At 46.2% G+C, this 12574-nt stretch overlaps 1 protein-coding gene across 1 annotated transcript in view; it reads right to left on the minus strand.

Moving 5' to 3' along the window:
- FAM124A (family with sequence similarity 124 member A) overlaps positions 1 to 12574 on the minus strand; it is a 57242-nt gene that overhangs the window by 18972 nt on the left and 25696 nt on the right. Inside the window, exon 3 of the mRNA XM_032294570.1 lies at positions 9394 to 10127. Coding sequence (XP_032150461.1) covers positions 9394 to 10127 — 734 coding nt within the window. The remainder of the gene's footprint in view (positions 1 to 9393; positions 10128 to 12574) is intronic.

Here is a 12574-nt window from a genome sequence, read left to right on the forward strand (position 1 = left end):
TTCATGCTCTGAAGGTTATAGCAGGGCTGTCCCCAGTCAGCTGGCTCAGTGCTCCCAGGCCTGCAGCTCCTCTAGCTTTCACCAGGTTGCCATTTATAGCTTCATCTGGCCCTGGGCAGGTGTGTTTTAGGACTATGGCAAAGGGTACCAGCTCCTCCTCAGGTCACCATGTCACAGAAGTTGAGGCAGTGAGAGACAGACGTGGGTTCCAGCACATCCCTGATCTCCCCGACTTCCCACCAGCCTTCTTTCCCATTTGGTGACAAGCTGATCTGGGAAGATCTCAGCCCCAACACCAGGAGTCTCCTCCACCAGCTCCCCCGGCTGTGTTCTATCCCTAGGCTAGACCACTCCTAAGCCTCTGAGTGTGCCCTGACTGGCACAGCCATCCTGTGAGGGGCTTAATCGTATTATCCCCATTTTACAGATAAAGAAATAGAGGCACAGAGGGGGAAAATAACTTGCCCAGGGTTGTAAAGCTAGCATTTGGAAGAGACATGATACAAATGCAAACCCTGGCCCAGAGACCAGTCTTTGGATCATTATTTTACTAATACACAAAACAGGAAAAATGATTCTTAGCATCAAGGCTTGAAGATGATATATACACAATATCTGAACCATGACAGGTGCAAATATATGCTTAATAAATGTGATGGACATCTCAATTACTCTGATTTGGTTAAATGAGTGTATCAGGTGACCATGAGTACTCTGAAAATATGTACAGCTATTATAAACCCATAAAATGCAAAAACTAAAATTATAAATGGAAGCCACTGCTGTGGAAGATAAACAGTGTATGTAATTTTTTGTTTTTTTAAAGAGACAGGGTCTTGCTGTATTGTCCAGGCTGGAGTGCAGTAGCTATTCACAGACGCAATCAGAGAGCACTGCAGCCTGAAACTCCTGGGTGCAAGTGACCCTCCTGCCTCAGCCTCCCAAGTTACTGGGACTACAGGTGTATACCACTGCATCTGGCAGGGATATGTAATTTTTGAAGCTTTCTTAAGTTTCAGTTGAGAGATATCTCAAAGCACAGGCTACTGAGGAGGCACTGATACAGATGGACTGACAGGCAGGCAGGGCTTGAGTTTCTGAGGATATAAAAGGTGAAGGGTCAGGTTTTGAGGAATCCCATAGGATAATGGGATCATGGACAGATGGCAGGGAAAGGGGGCACCTTGGGGGTTTCAACCCAAGTGGCTGCTCTCATCCAGTCACTATAATGTTTTATTTAATGCTAATTCTAATTTATTTCCTCTTCCAAAGTTGGGCAATAGCAATCATAGGCATTAAAACCCTTCCAGAGCCAGCAAGTCAGCACCACTGGCCTGGAGTACCAATGAGTATAGCTACTAAAGGCATCAGCCACCATTGACTTTGTCCTTGGTCACATGAAAAACATTTATGCACTTTCCAAAAAGTCATAGTAGAAGACCACTTACTATTATTTTGAATGATTCTCCTAAAAGAAACCTAATGAGGTTCAGCATTTAGAAAAGTTTATTTTCAGATCTGGATTTTTTTTTAGTCAAATAATGAAAATTTCATTTTTCGTTCTGATTTGGCTTCCAGGAAGCTGAGCATTTAATCCTTAATTCCTTTCCTGCCCTTGCTGTATTTACTTTCTGATCTCTTAGGACAACTATCCTGCCATGTATATACTTGCTTAAACTTTTTTTAGATGCCAGCATATAATTTATAAATACCAAATACAGACACTAAGAAGTACTGAAGAAGTAAAACTCAAACTAAACAGGATTATAGGAAATTCCCAATAAGCAGAAGCACAGTGAAGGGACATGGTTGACTTGCTTCCTTCCCAAAGGGGACTAGAGGGCTTCGTGTGCCCAGGAGGAGGCTGTTCTTGTTTTAGTCAGGTTTTCTACCTACTTACAAATCACTGAGTCTGAAGCTCATGTAGCAGAGGGTTCACTCGGCCAAGCGAGGGTCCCCCTGAGAGGCAAGTGGGGCTCCACCTCTTGTTAATCCCATCACTCTCCAGCCAGGGCTGTGCAACGCTCTTGTCCCCGGAAGGGTGAGGACGCAGGGGAGAAGAGGCCTCTTCAGGGATGTGGTGAGGTCCAGGAGTACAGAAAGGTTGGCAAAGGGGCCAGGAAGGACCATTCAGGCCGTTTTTCCATTCCATGCTAGGGAATACACAGAGAACAGGCTCTCTGCCTGGTTAAGAGTCACCCAGTCTCCTGGGGCAGGGCTGGCATTCTGGCAGGCAGGCCAGCGTTGGCTCTTCAGGAGCAGATGGACAGATCCCCCTGTGGGGTGGATCTGGAAGTCTTCACTTCTTACCACCTCCCTTTAGGGCCAACGTGTCTCCCTCCCCACCCTTGGTCGGCACACCACAGGGAGATGTCAGAGCAAGAAGCCTCCTAGTGTGAAAGGCTGTGGCTCCCCACTAAGGGCCCGCAACCTGCCAGCTACACTGACCCAGCAGGAGCTACAGTGGGCCCAGGAGCCCTCTGCCTGACCCCGTGGCCTGGGTGGGTGCTTGCAAACATCTGAGGCCAGTCGATGCTGGTCATGTGGCACTAACTTTTTAAAGTTTACTGAGAGCCTGCTGTGAGCAGGTGCTGAGATATATTAACTGGATTCTCATACGCAGACCACCTGGGGAAGAACGTGACTTCTTTGAGATGACAAAAATCCAAACTAGTAGAACCTAGATTCTTTGGTAGCAAAGCAGGGATTCCCTTCACATAAAGTCCCAGGGGCCCAGGGGCTCACTCTCTCAGCATGAAGCCAAGAACCAAGAGGAAAGTTCCTTAAAGTGAACGTAATGTTTGACCTTCCATTTGAATGGGAAACAGGTTGGCAGCAGAAAAGACACAACTAACGCAAAGGTCTCAAGCCCATTTAGGAAAAGGTTCTTTTTCCTACATTTTTGGGGATAAGTGAGGAAGAAAAAGAAATTTTTAAAGAAAAAAAATGGACATATGTAGCTCACATAACAAAAATGATGTGGATGAAAATGTACCAAAATGCCCTGTGATGGTGGCAGTACCATGAGTGACTTTTTAAAATATTGTGTAACTTCCAAAACATTTTTGGGGTAATTTGCTTTGATTACTTTACAATAAAATTGTAATTAAAAGTATGAAAACATCAAAAGAAGGATAAATAGAAGCTAACAAAAAATAACTTCTAATGTGGGGGGAAAATTCAGTGGAAATTAAAGTAGGTTTTTGGTCTGGTGTCTGAAGAACAGGACAACCTGACGAAGCTGGCAGGTTGCAGGGCAAACAGGATTTGGTCCCTCCAAAGCCACACCCCATTTCTCTGTGTCATGGCTCCCATGTGTCATGCCACAGAACAATTGGAACCGGCAGTGAACTTGGGGCACAGGGACCCTCTGGTTCATCTTTGTTCCCCTCCAGTACTGTCCCTGGCTGAAAGGAGTTGTTCAAAGAGTTTGCTGACCTGAACAGCTCCTGAAAGTGCTGGACTGGCCATTTTTGGTGTGGCTTACTCACAGGCAGTGCGGTGGCTTGCAGCCTTGTGTCCCAGGGGGTGGGCCCTGCCTGCTGGGCACCACTTGCTACATGCAGAAACAGCAGCACTTTCTTCCAGATCTACCACCAAACCTCCCTTAGGAAACAAAACCCTGAACAAACCAAACTAAATAAGCTAAGTGAGAAAGGAAGGCCAAGAGGGAAAGCTGGTCCAAGACTGAGAGGAGAAAAAAATCGCTTGAAACTCCTTACTTTCCTTCCTCCGACTCAAAGATCTGCCTGTAATCATAGTTCATTTCTTTCTTTTTTCCTAAAAGAAAATTACTCTTCCTCTCAGGGCTGAAAGGTGATGATGTCACACCTGCTGCAGTAATATCAAACCCAGATGATGCTCTGAGACATGATTTTCTGGGGGTGACTTTCAGCACCCCGGGTAGCCAGCACAGATGACATGACCCTGTGCAGGCAATGAAGTTGACTGAAATAGCGATTTCCTTCAGAGTCTCAGCCTAGGGGCAAGCCCGTGGCGGGCACATTAGTATCAGTTCTCCAGGTCCGGGGACCCTCTGCACTAGCCCTGTGCCCCACGCCCTGCTGTTTGCAGGTGTCTTCCTGCCCCTTGGGTCACTGCAACCCTGCCCAGAGAATACCAGAGCCCAAGCGGGAGAAATAAGGCAAGCTAATGCTTCCTGAGTAGCTGCTGTGTATCAGACATCAGGTGCTAATGGGATAAATCAGTTTGAGGAAGGTTTGTTCACTCTCCAGATACCTCTTGAGACTTGTATTCTTGATGGTCTTACTGAGCCTGTTATTAATGAAAACTACAAATACTTTAAAAAGTGGCATGTCTTAGATGGTGGTAGTCAAACCTGAAGCAGCAGCTGGGCTATCCTGCCTTAAAGTACGCCATGCCTGGCAAATGTGTCTAGGAGGGTGCTACTGGCCAATTCCTGGAGCTGGTCAGAGAGGCAGAATCTGAGCCCCAGCCCACATCTGCTGGACCACACCCTCTGGAGGTGGAGTCCAAAAGTCTGTTTGGCAGGCCCTCCAGGTTTCTATACCTGCTAAAGTTGGCGATGACACCAGCACTGGAAATGCCAGGTCCTTACTGGGTTCGTGAGTTGGCTATGCCTCCTTCCACTCCAGTCCCACCACCACTTACCGTGTGTAGTACTGGGAAGTAGGCAGTTTTCTGACCTAAATCTCAGTGTGTGCATCTGCAAAATGGAGATAAGAATGGTCTCTGGCTCACAGAAATGCTGGGGGTTAAGTAAGATATTAGATTGCACTTAGCCCAAAGTGTGGAACCTACTAAGCATGCAATTAGCATTAGTTATCACATTGTTATTTCTTGGGTAAATTATTTCCTCCATGAGCTCATTCCCAGGCAAGACCAAGTCGGGTAGGTCTGTCCCTTCTTCTGGAAGCAAGAAGAGGTGTCATGCCTGGAGGGTGGGCCATGGCAGTGTGTGTCTCTGGCCTCCCCAGAGACACTGGCTGAGCCCTCCCCAGGAGAAGTGATCCTCTCTCGAAGCCACATGGCTGACCTGGGGAAGGAGGACCCCATCAGCACAGCCACCATTTTTTGTGTGGAAGGGAAGCCGGCATACAGCCCTCAGCCTTGGCATGAGGGGCAGGGACAGGGTACACGATGGCCACTTCACAGCCTGCTTTACTCTCCGTCCCTGCTTTCAGCGGCTGGAGGTTCCTCACAGCCAGCGAGCAGACACCACGGCCCCAGGAGCCCTCTTCCCGACACCTCCTGACACAGCCTTCTCCCTCCTCTATGTCCTATTGCAGGGTCCTCCTCACTCTGCACACACCTGGGAACTGCCTCTCAACCACCCCCTCTGCCAGGGCTCTCCACGGCTCCCTCAGCCTCCCGCACACACCCCCACCAACCCAAGGTCGCCGTCCTCACCTCCTCTCCCTTTCCTTCTTTTATTCGGTCCACAAACACTGGGTGTCTAACACGTGCCAGACACTGTTAGAGGCTCTAAGGTGATGGCAGTGGGCCCAAAAGACCAAGACCCTGTCCTCAAGGTGCTTGTCCCTGGTGGGAAGGTGGCCAAGCCTGTGATGTGGGCAGCATGACAGTGCTACGTGAAGGAACACAGCGAGGTGAGGGTGATGGGCTGGGGCATCTGTGCCTGAGAGTGAGAGAGGGACAACTGTGTTTCACTGTGGCCATTCTTCCTACACATCTCCCTGACCCTCTGGGGAGGCCTCACTCATGAGGGGACCCTGAGGGGACCTGCAGGGATGAGGTGGCCAGCATGTGTTTATGTGGGGAGGGAATCAAGGGGAGGCGAGTGTGGGAGATGCCCTGCGTTCTGAATGGACCCCAAGTGACGCAGGGTCACAGGCAGATGAGGGGAGAGGCAGGAGGATAGCGGGAGGCTGCCTTGGGAGTCCCCTGCTGTGTTCTGAGCACAGGCTGTTGACACCACTGAGCATGTGGGATGCTGGGGGGGAGGTGGTGGGGGGGGCTTTTGCTTCCAGGACTCTGAACTGGGACTACTTGTGCATCTAAAGCATAGTTGATTTTTCCTTCATGAGCACTGAATCATATCATTGATTTTTCATTTTGCTTTTGCCACAAAGAACTCAAAGTCAACTTTGGGGCTTATTTCTGGAACAGTGCTGGCTGATAGAACTTTCTGTGATGAGGGAAATTTTGCAGTGGTGCTGACCAGTACGGTAGCTACTAGCCACATGTGTATAGTGCAAATGAGGAATAACATTTACATTTACATTTTAATGGCCATGTTAACTATGTAGCTAGTGGCTGCCATTGAACGGTATACCTCTAGAAAGTGTATAGGAAACGACGTGCATTTGGGATGCCACACCTGGTTTATCTTATTTTTCTATCAACATTTGCTGCCTTCTTGAAATCTCTTTGTATCTAATTATTTTCATTAATTTTCTTTCATGGTATATATGTTTGCCAGCCATCTGAAATAGTTTTTTAAATGTGAGATCCACTTATAAATATTTAAAAAAAGGATAACATAGCCATATGTCCAATGTTTTTGGACTAGAAATTTTTTCTCCCTCCCCTTTCATGTAATAGAGGATAATTAAAATGTTCATTTAAGTGGAGGGGTCCCAGGGCGGGGGAGGAAGAATCTTTTCTTCAGTTTCTGTCTTTGTTCTGTTTTTCCATCTGTGTGCTGCTTACACAAATGTTAATTTGGTGAAAATTCATTGAGCTGTATGTTTACAACGTGAACTTTTTGGTATATACGTAATTAATATTCTTTAATCTAAAGCAAACAAAAACATATAAGGAGAACCTACTGTGTTCAAAGCAGAATGTCAGTTCAGTTCTATGTGGGATCCGGAAAGATTGATGAAACAGTTCTTGACTCCACAAAGCCATAGTTTAGTATCAGCAGGCATGAGTGCAAATTTCTAGAAAATTCTTCCAGGGGGCACTGGGAAGAACTGGGAGCATGTCTGCTGACAGTAAAATGAAAAGCACCAATGGGAAGAGTCTTTTATGCCCCCTCTGCATTTTCCAGAGGACTCCTGGGTAACTCATGATGCTAGTAACTCCCCATCTGCCTCCCTGCCCTCCCACCATGAATCAGGCAATGCCAAGAATGAGGGGAAGGTACGTTTCAGGAGGAGGACAGCTTCCTTTCCATTTTATCCAATCTCAGTAAAAAGCATTTTCAAAGTCTTACGAGGGGCCGAGTAGAGCCCAGAAAAAGAAAAAAAAATCAACTTTTCTTCTCTGGAGGAATTAAAATGGGAGGAGAAAGCCCTGAAATATGGAATGTTATGTCAGTAGGGTAGGATGAGGAAATAAATGCAATCTTTCTGGAAAACAAAAAACAAAAAACCTATGTTTTAAGAAAGCAACTAAAAACTACCCAATTGAGAGTTTCTTCAATATATAGCTTCATTCAACTAAACAAAAAAAATTATCTTAAGCATTACAGTTCAAAATGGCACTCAGGGAAGACACACTGCTAAAGAGAGTGTGGATGGAAAGGTTCACTCTCAATTGCCCCTCCCACCAAGACCTAACTACCTTAATTTCACTGAAGACTGAAATACAAATTTTTACTCTGGAAAGTAACTTACAGAGATGGGCAGGTGTGGATCTCATGCTAGGTATCTGCACTGAGGCAGCTGAAAAGGAACCTGCTTGAAGGGCCATTACCAGGAATCCTGGGAGGGGAGGTTATGCATCCTTTCTGCCCACATTAATTCCTCAACATATTACTATCTGAACAAAGGCTACATTCCTGAGTCCCAAGATACAAATCTTTTTTCTACTCTTTTACACTCTGTTGCTCTAACTTCAAAATCCTGCACCTCTATAGATTTTATAGCCATTTAAATGTGTGGATCTTCTTTGAAATATTCTTTCCATGGTTCCTTTGAGCAGAACCCAGGCCAAGCTTTCATACTGCATTTTCTTATTTATCTTATTAGAAGGATCGGGGAAAAAAGTGCTCTAATTACTGCAAAAAAAAGTCACTTCAGAAACAGTCACATTCTTGTTGGTCTTTTAGTATAAACAATATCCTTTGCATTTCATTAACTTTCATTTGGTGCAACTGTATTATATTTTGCATAAAGATTTGGCATTCTTCAAACACAGAAGACAATTTTTCTCACATTTCAAAAGGGATTATAGCGTCAACGCTAGCATCCAGCTTATTGAATAATAAAACATTACTTAGTTCCTTATCTGCATAGTTCAAATGGAAGTCTGAAAATTATCTAGTTCCTATAAATAGTATCTCAAAGTGACCTTTCTGATGAGAAATGAGGCCTGGCTGTAGTCTGAACCAGTTATTTGACATGTGCCAAATTCTGACTTCATTTCATGATATGTGGATTACAGTTCTGGTGCTTAAAGCCAAAACCAACAAAAATGATGAAACTTTACCTGTGATTCAAGTAACCACAATCTGTGCCTCTTAAGGCAATGTCCCCAGTTCACTATCAACTTTCTCTTTTTGGGTAGCCAAATGTGAAAACTGAGACATCAGAGGTAGACGCTTTTCAGAAAAATGAAGCCCTATACTCCTGGAACTGATTTAATTGTTAAATCAAGAAAGCTTGGGTCTGGAAAGCATTTATCATGTAGGACCACATGTCAGATGTTCTGTAATATACATGCTGAATTTTGAATTAACTAATTATCTCTAATGAGTCTGGGACAGCCACTGGAAGGATGAGAGGAGAAAGGGGGCTGATAATGCAGCTAAAGAGTTCACCATGGAAGGACTAGGGCAGCCTACTGTCCTTAAAATGCATTCACTCACCCCCTCCAGGCTCAGTGAAACCAGAAGCTCCCAAGGCAGCACTTACTCCTGAAAATGTTTAAGAAGGCCTCATTTTCCAAGTGATCACAGGATTTCAACAACCTGCTGCCCAGCAGAACGGTGCAAGAGTAGAAGGTGGGGGAGGTGCCCGAAGGAAGAGAACAGCTATCTCCTCTATGAACGTCAATATATATTTTAACATTTCCAGATAGATGCTTTCCTGAAGTTCCTTTGTGGGAGGGAAGAATCCAGTGGTAAAAACTGTCTAAGTGCATGGGCATACGTTCAGGAATATTTAATAGCAAATTCCCTCACTTATAAGCTCATTTGAAATCCCCAGGAGCCATGGGTGTTTAGTGGATGCTCAACAGGGAATGACAGAGGTGCACCTGAAGAATTGGGAGCATGTTTGCTGACAGTGAAATGAAAAGAACCAATGGGAAGAGTCTTTCGTGCCCCCTCTTTTGTTGCGATCCAGTACGGCCACTTTGACTTGGCCTATCAGCTGGGCAGAGGGTCACTGATCTCTCCTTCCTTGTTCATTGCTCTGTGACTGGTACTACAGGGTTTGAGGCAGAGCTAACTGATTTGTTTCTCTGGTCCCCTAAACAGACAAACAGGCATCCCCCCAGTACCTGCAGGAGGATCTTGTTCCCATCATGGTCCTCCGTCTGCCAGCGTCCCTCGCTGATGGGGCTGCAAGGGTTGGGCAGGAGAGGCACGAGCTCGCCGATGTCCCTTACTCGGAACTCCAGCACGGACGAGTCGGTGGGCACCGGGCTCTGATCACAGGGCAGTCTTTTCAGGGAGAACTGGATGTCCACATCCAGATTGGAGAAAATAGGGAAGATGCAGAAGTCCACTTTCTTCTGGCTGGGGCTCCTCCGGAGAATCAGCTCGTAGAACCTGAGGCTGTCGGCGTAGTTGTCATGGCGACAGTACACCGTGAAGCGCACGATTTCCTTGCCGTAGTGCACGGGCCGGATGGCCCACAGCGGTGTCCCAGGGGCCAGAGTGAAGAAGTCTTGGCTGCAGGGCAGGTAGGGCAGGAACCGGCCGTGCACGCGCTCCGTGTGGTGGTGGCGCCAGGGCGGCTGCTGCAGCGTGCGGTGCAACTGCAGGATCTGCTCCTCGCCGTACTCCTCCTGCAGGAACAGCACCACGGCCAGCGCCGGCTGCGCGCCCTTAGGTGGCTTCCGCCGCCGCCGGCACGCCCGCCTCTCAGACACCCGGAACAGCGGGAGGTCTGGGTGGATCCACGCCAAGACTTTGTCGATGGCCTCCTGCAGGGGCTGGGACTCCCCTGGGTCTGCGATTATGTGGATACTGACCAGGAAAGGGTCCTGCGCCTCTTCCACGGAAAGCTCACCTGGGGGCACACGGAAAATGAATGAATACAATTATGATTATTTCATTCAAGTGTTCAGTGATAACGTGTAAGGGCTTTACAGAGAAGTCAAATTCAGCTGAACTGACTCTAAGACCTGTGATTTTCTGATCCCAAGTTTACCTGTAAAAACTACTATGCCAACACCCTAGCAGCCAAAGAGGAAAGGGCTATTGCCACCTGAATAGTCTCCAAGCTGGACAGGGGGAGGAGAACCTTGTTGCTGTATTTCATCAGGTTGAGTGGTACAGGGAACATGTGCCTTTATATTTACATATTGCACAAATAGAAAGTCAAGTCTAGTGACTTGGAAGGACTAACAGGCCCATTAGAGAAGATGCCATAGCATCTTGTGGGCACCGTTTAGTATTTCCTGAAATAACTGCAGGACCTTACCCCATTCATGTTCCCTATACCAACACACTCCTCTGGTTTGCTTATTTCATTTGTTTATTTTGTTAACACATGCTCATGGGCTCCTTCCTACCTGCCTTACAGGGAGTGAGGCACAAGGTGAACGATGGAGGACAGGAGAGACCTGTGCTTGCCCCCTGAGGCTTACTCTATGGACAGGTGATACCCTGGCTGCTGATGGGTCCTGCCCACAGTGCCCTCTATTGTGGAGGCCCGGCTACGATCATCTTGCTGCTAGAGGAACAGAGAAGGATGACCCCTGGAGCCAAGCACAGTGTTCTTGCTGTTAGAGCTTACTGGGGCTGAGGTAAGGGTGGAAGGAAAGCGGGTTAAGACCATGACTGCCCATGAAAGGCTGCCTTTTGTGCCCCTTGCTGGCCGCATCCACCCAGAAGCCCACACATCTTGAATGGGTCGGTTATACCCTCCCTGTGTTCTCTGGCAGAATACCTGAAAGTATTGAATTCCAAGCGTGAAGTTGACTGTTTAACTTGGCAACACTTTCCCATGGGGTGACAGTTTTTTGGCCACACTTGGCATATCTCTAAATCATGTAACTATACCTGATAAAAGTCTTGCTCTTTTAAAAGATGGTTCTATTTGCATTTCTCTGTTTTAGGTCTCATTTAACGGAACTGAGACATCTTTAGGCCAGTTGTGATTTAGGGGGCTACAGTCACCTAGAATCTAGATCTGTCTTTACACACATGCCTCATAGCGTCCACTAGGGGTGTCAGGCATAGAGTAATCATGTGGTCAATTGTGTTCCATCAATGTGGTGTGATTTTTGGAATCATAACCTTGATCAAGTCACAGGATGAAAAGTAATTGTTTTTTGTGGAAGGTAGACATTTCAAGTGGGCTCACAAGTCCATTTCACCATGTGCAGCTGCAATAACATGGTTTTAATTTCATCAGCTCAAAACCTGTCTGAATTTTCATCTCTATTAGGTGTTTCACTTGAAAACAGTCCAGCTTGTTGTCTTCTCTCTCATTCACACATTATTTGCACATCTGTTAAGCAATCAGTTTGTACCACGCACTGGGGAGACAAGGAAGCTGGCACTAATTATGTACACCCAAGCACTATGGGAGTACATTTGCATATACTCTGGCATGATATGCTTCCTGAGAATTGTGCAGTGCACAACCTGCACAACCACAGGCAGCAGTCCTCTGAAGACAGATGAGAACTTCATGATTTCATTGGGAAACACAAATATCAAAAATTAAAATTAAATCTGATATATGCCTAAAAGGAACACAATGGAATAGTAACTTGGGGTGAGGGCTAGAGTCACTGTGAAGAAAAGGTCATCTATATGAACACTGTGATAATAGGGTATCACTATTAACACAGACAGTCTCCTGAATTTCCAATAAACCACTAACTTGTAACAAGACAAGATGGCCAGACAGATGTTTCTTTAGTTGAATACCAGATAAATAATCATCCTGCTACAGGGCCACGTGTAAGAGATAGCCTGTTTCTTTAAACACAAGACTCTGACTCATCAAACATCCTTCACTCTGCAAGAGGCTTTTGGGAACCTGAGAGGCTTCTGGAACTTAAGGATGACTAAGGTAAGAACAGAGTCAAGTTTCAGCTCTCTGCGATCATGGAGTAGAATGGTGAGTGAAATCCTTTAAATTGTCTTCCCTCTCTTTCCTTCCCACTGACTGAGCATGTATTCCCAAATTTGTATGAACTAAATGTGAGCATAAAGCAATTCCAACTCACTACATATGACAAAGGAAGGAAGGCTCCTGAGAAGGCTTCCTGGAGGAGGCACCATATGAACTGGGTGTTGAAGGGTAAAGGGCTTCTCACTCATGATTGCCCTCAAATGCTCAGGAGATTAGGAAGAGAGTTTACGAAGGTACAGAATTGTGCAAAAAACAAGCACATTTGGAAGGGGGTGGTTGGTAATTCTGAGACATGGCAACAGATGCACCTGGAAAAAATGGATTAGAACCAAGCTGTATGGGGCCTCAGCTCAATTCAGTAGTTGATA

The sequence above is a fragment of the Sapajus apella genome, unplaced genomic scaffold, assembly GCF_009761245.1.
Source record: "Sapajus apella isolate SASKATOON/1434 unplaced genomic scaffold, GSC_monkey_1.0 scaffold32, whole genome shotgun sequence".
Lineage (NCBI taxonomy): Eukaryota > Metazoa > Chordata > Mammalia > Primates > Cebidae > Sapajus > Sapajus apella.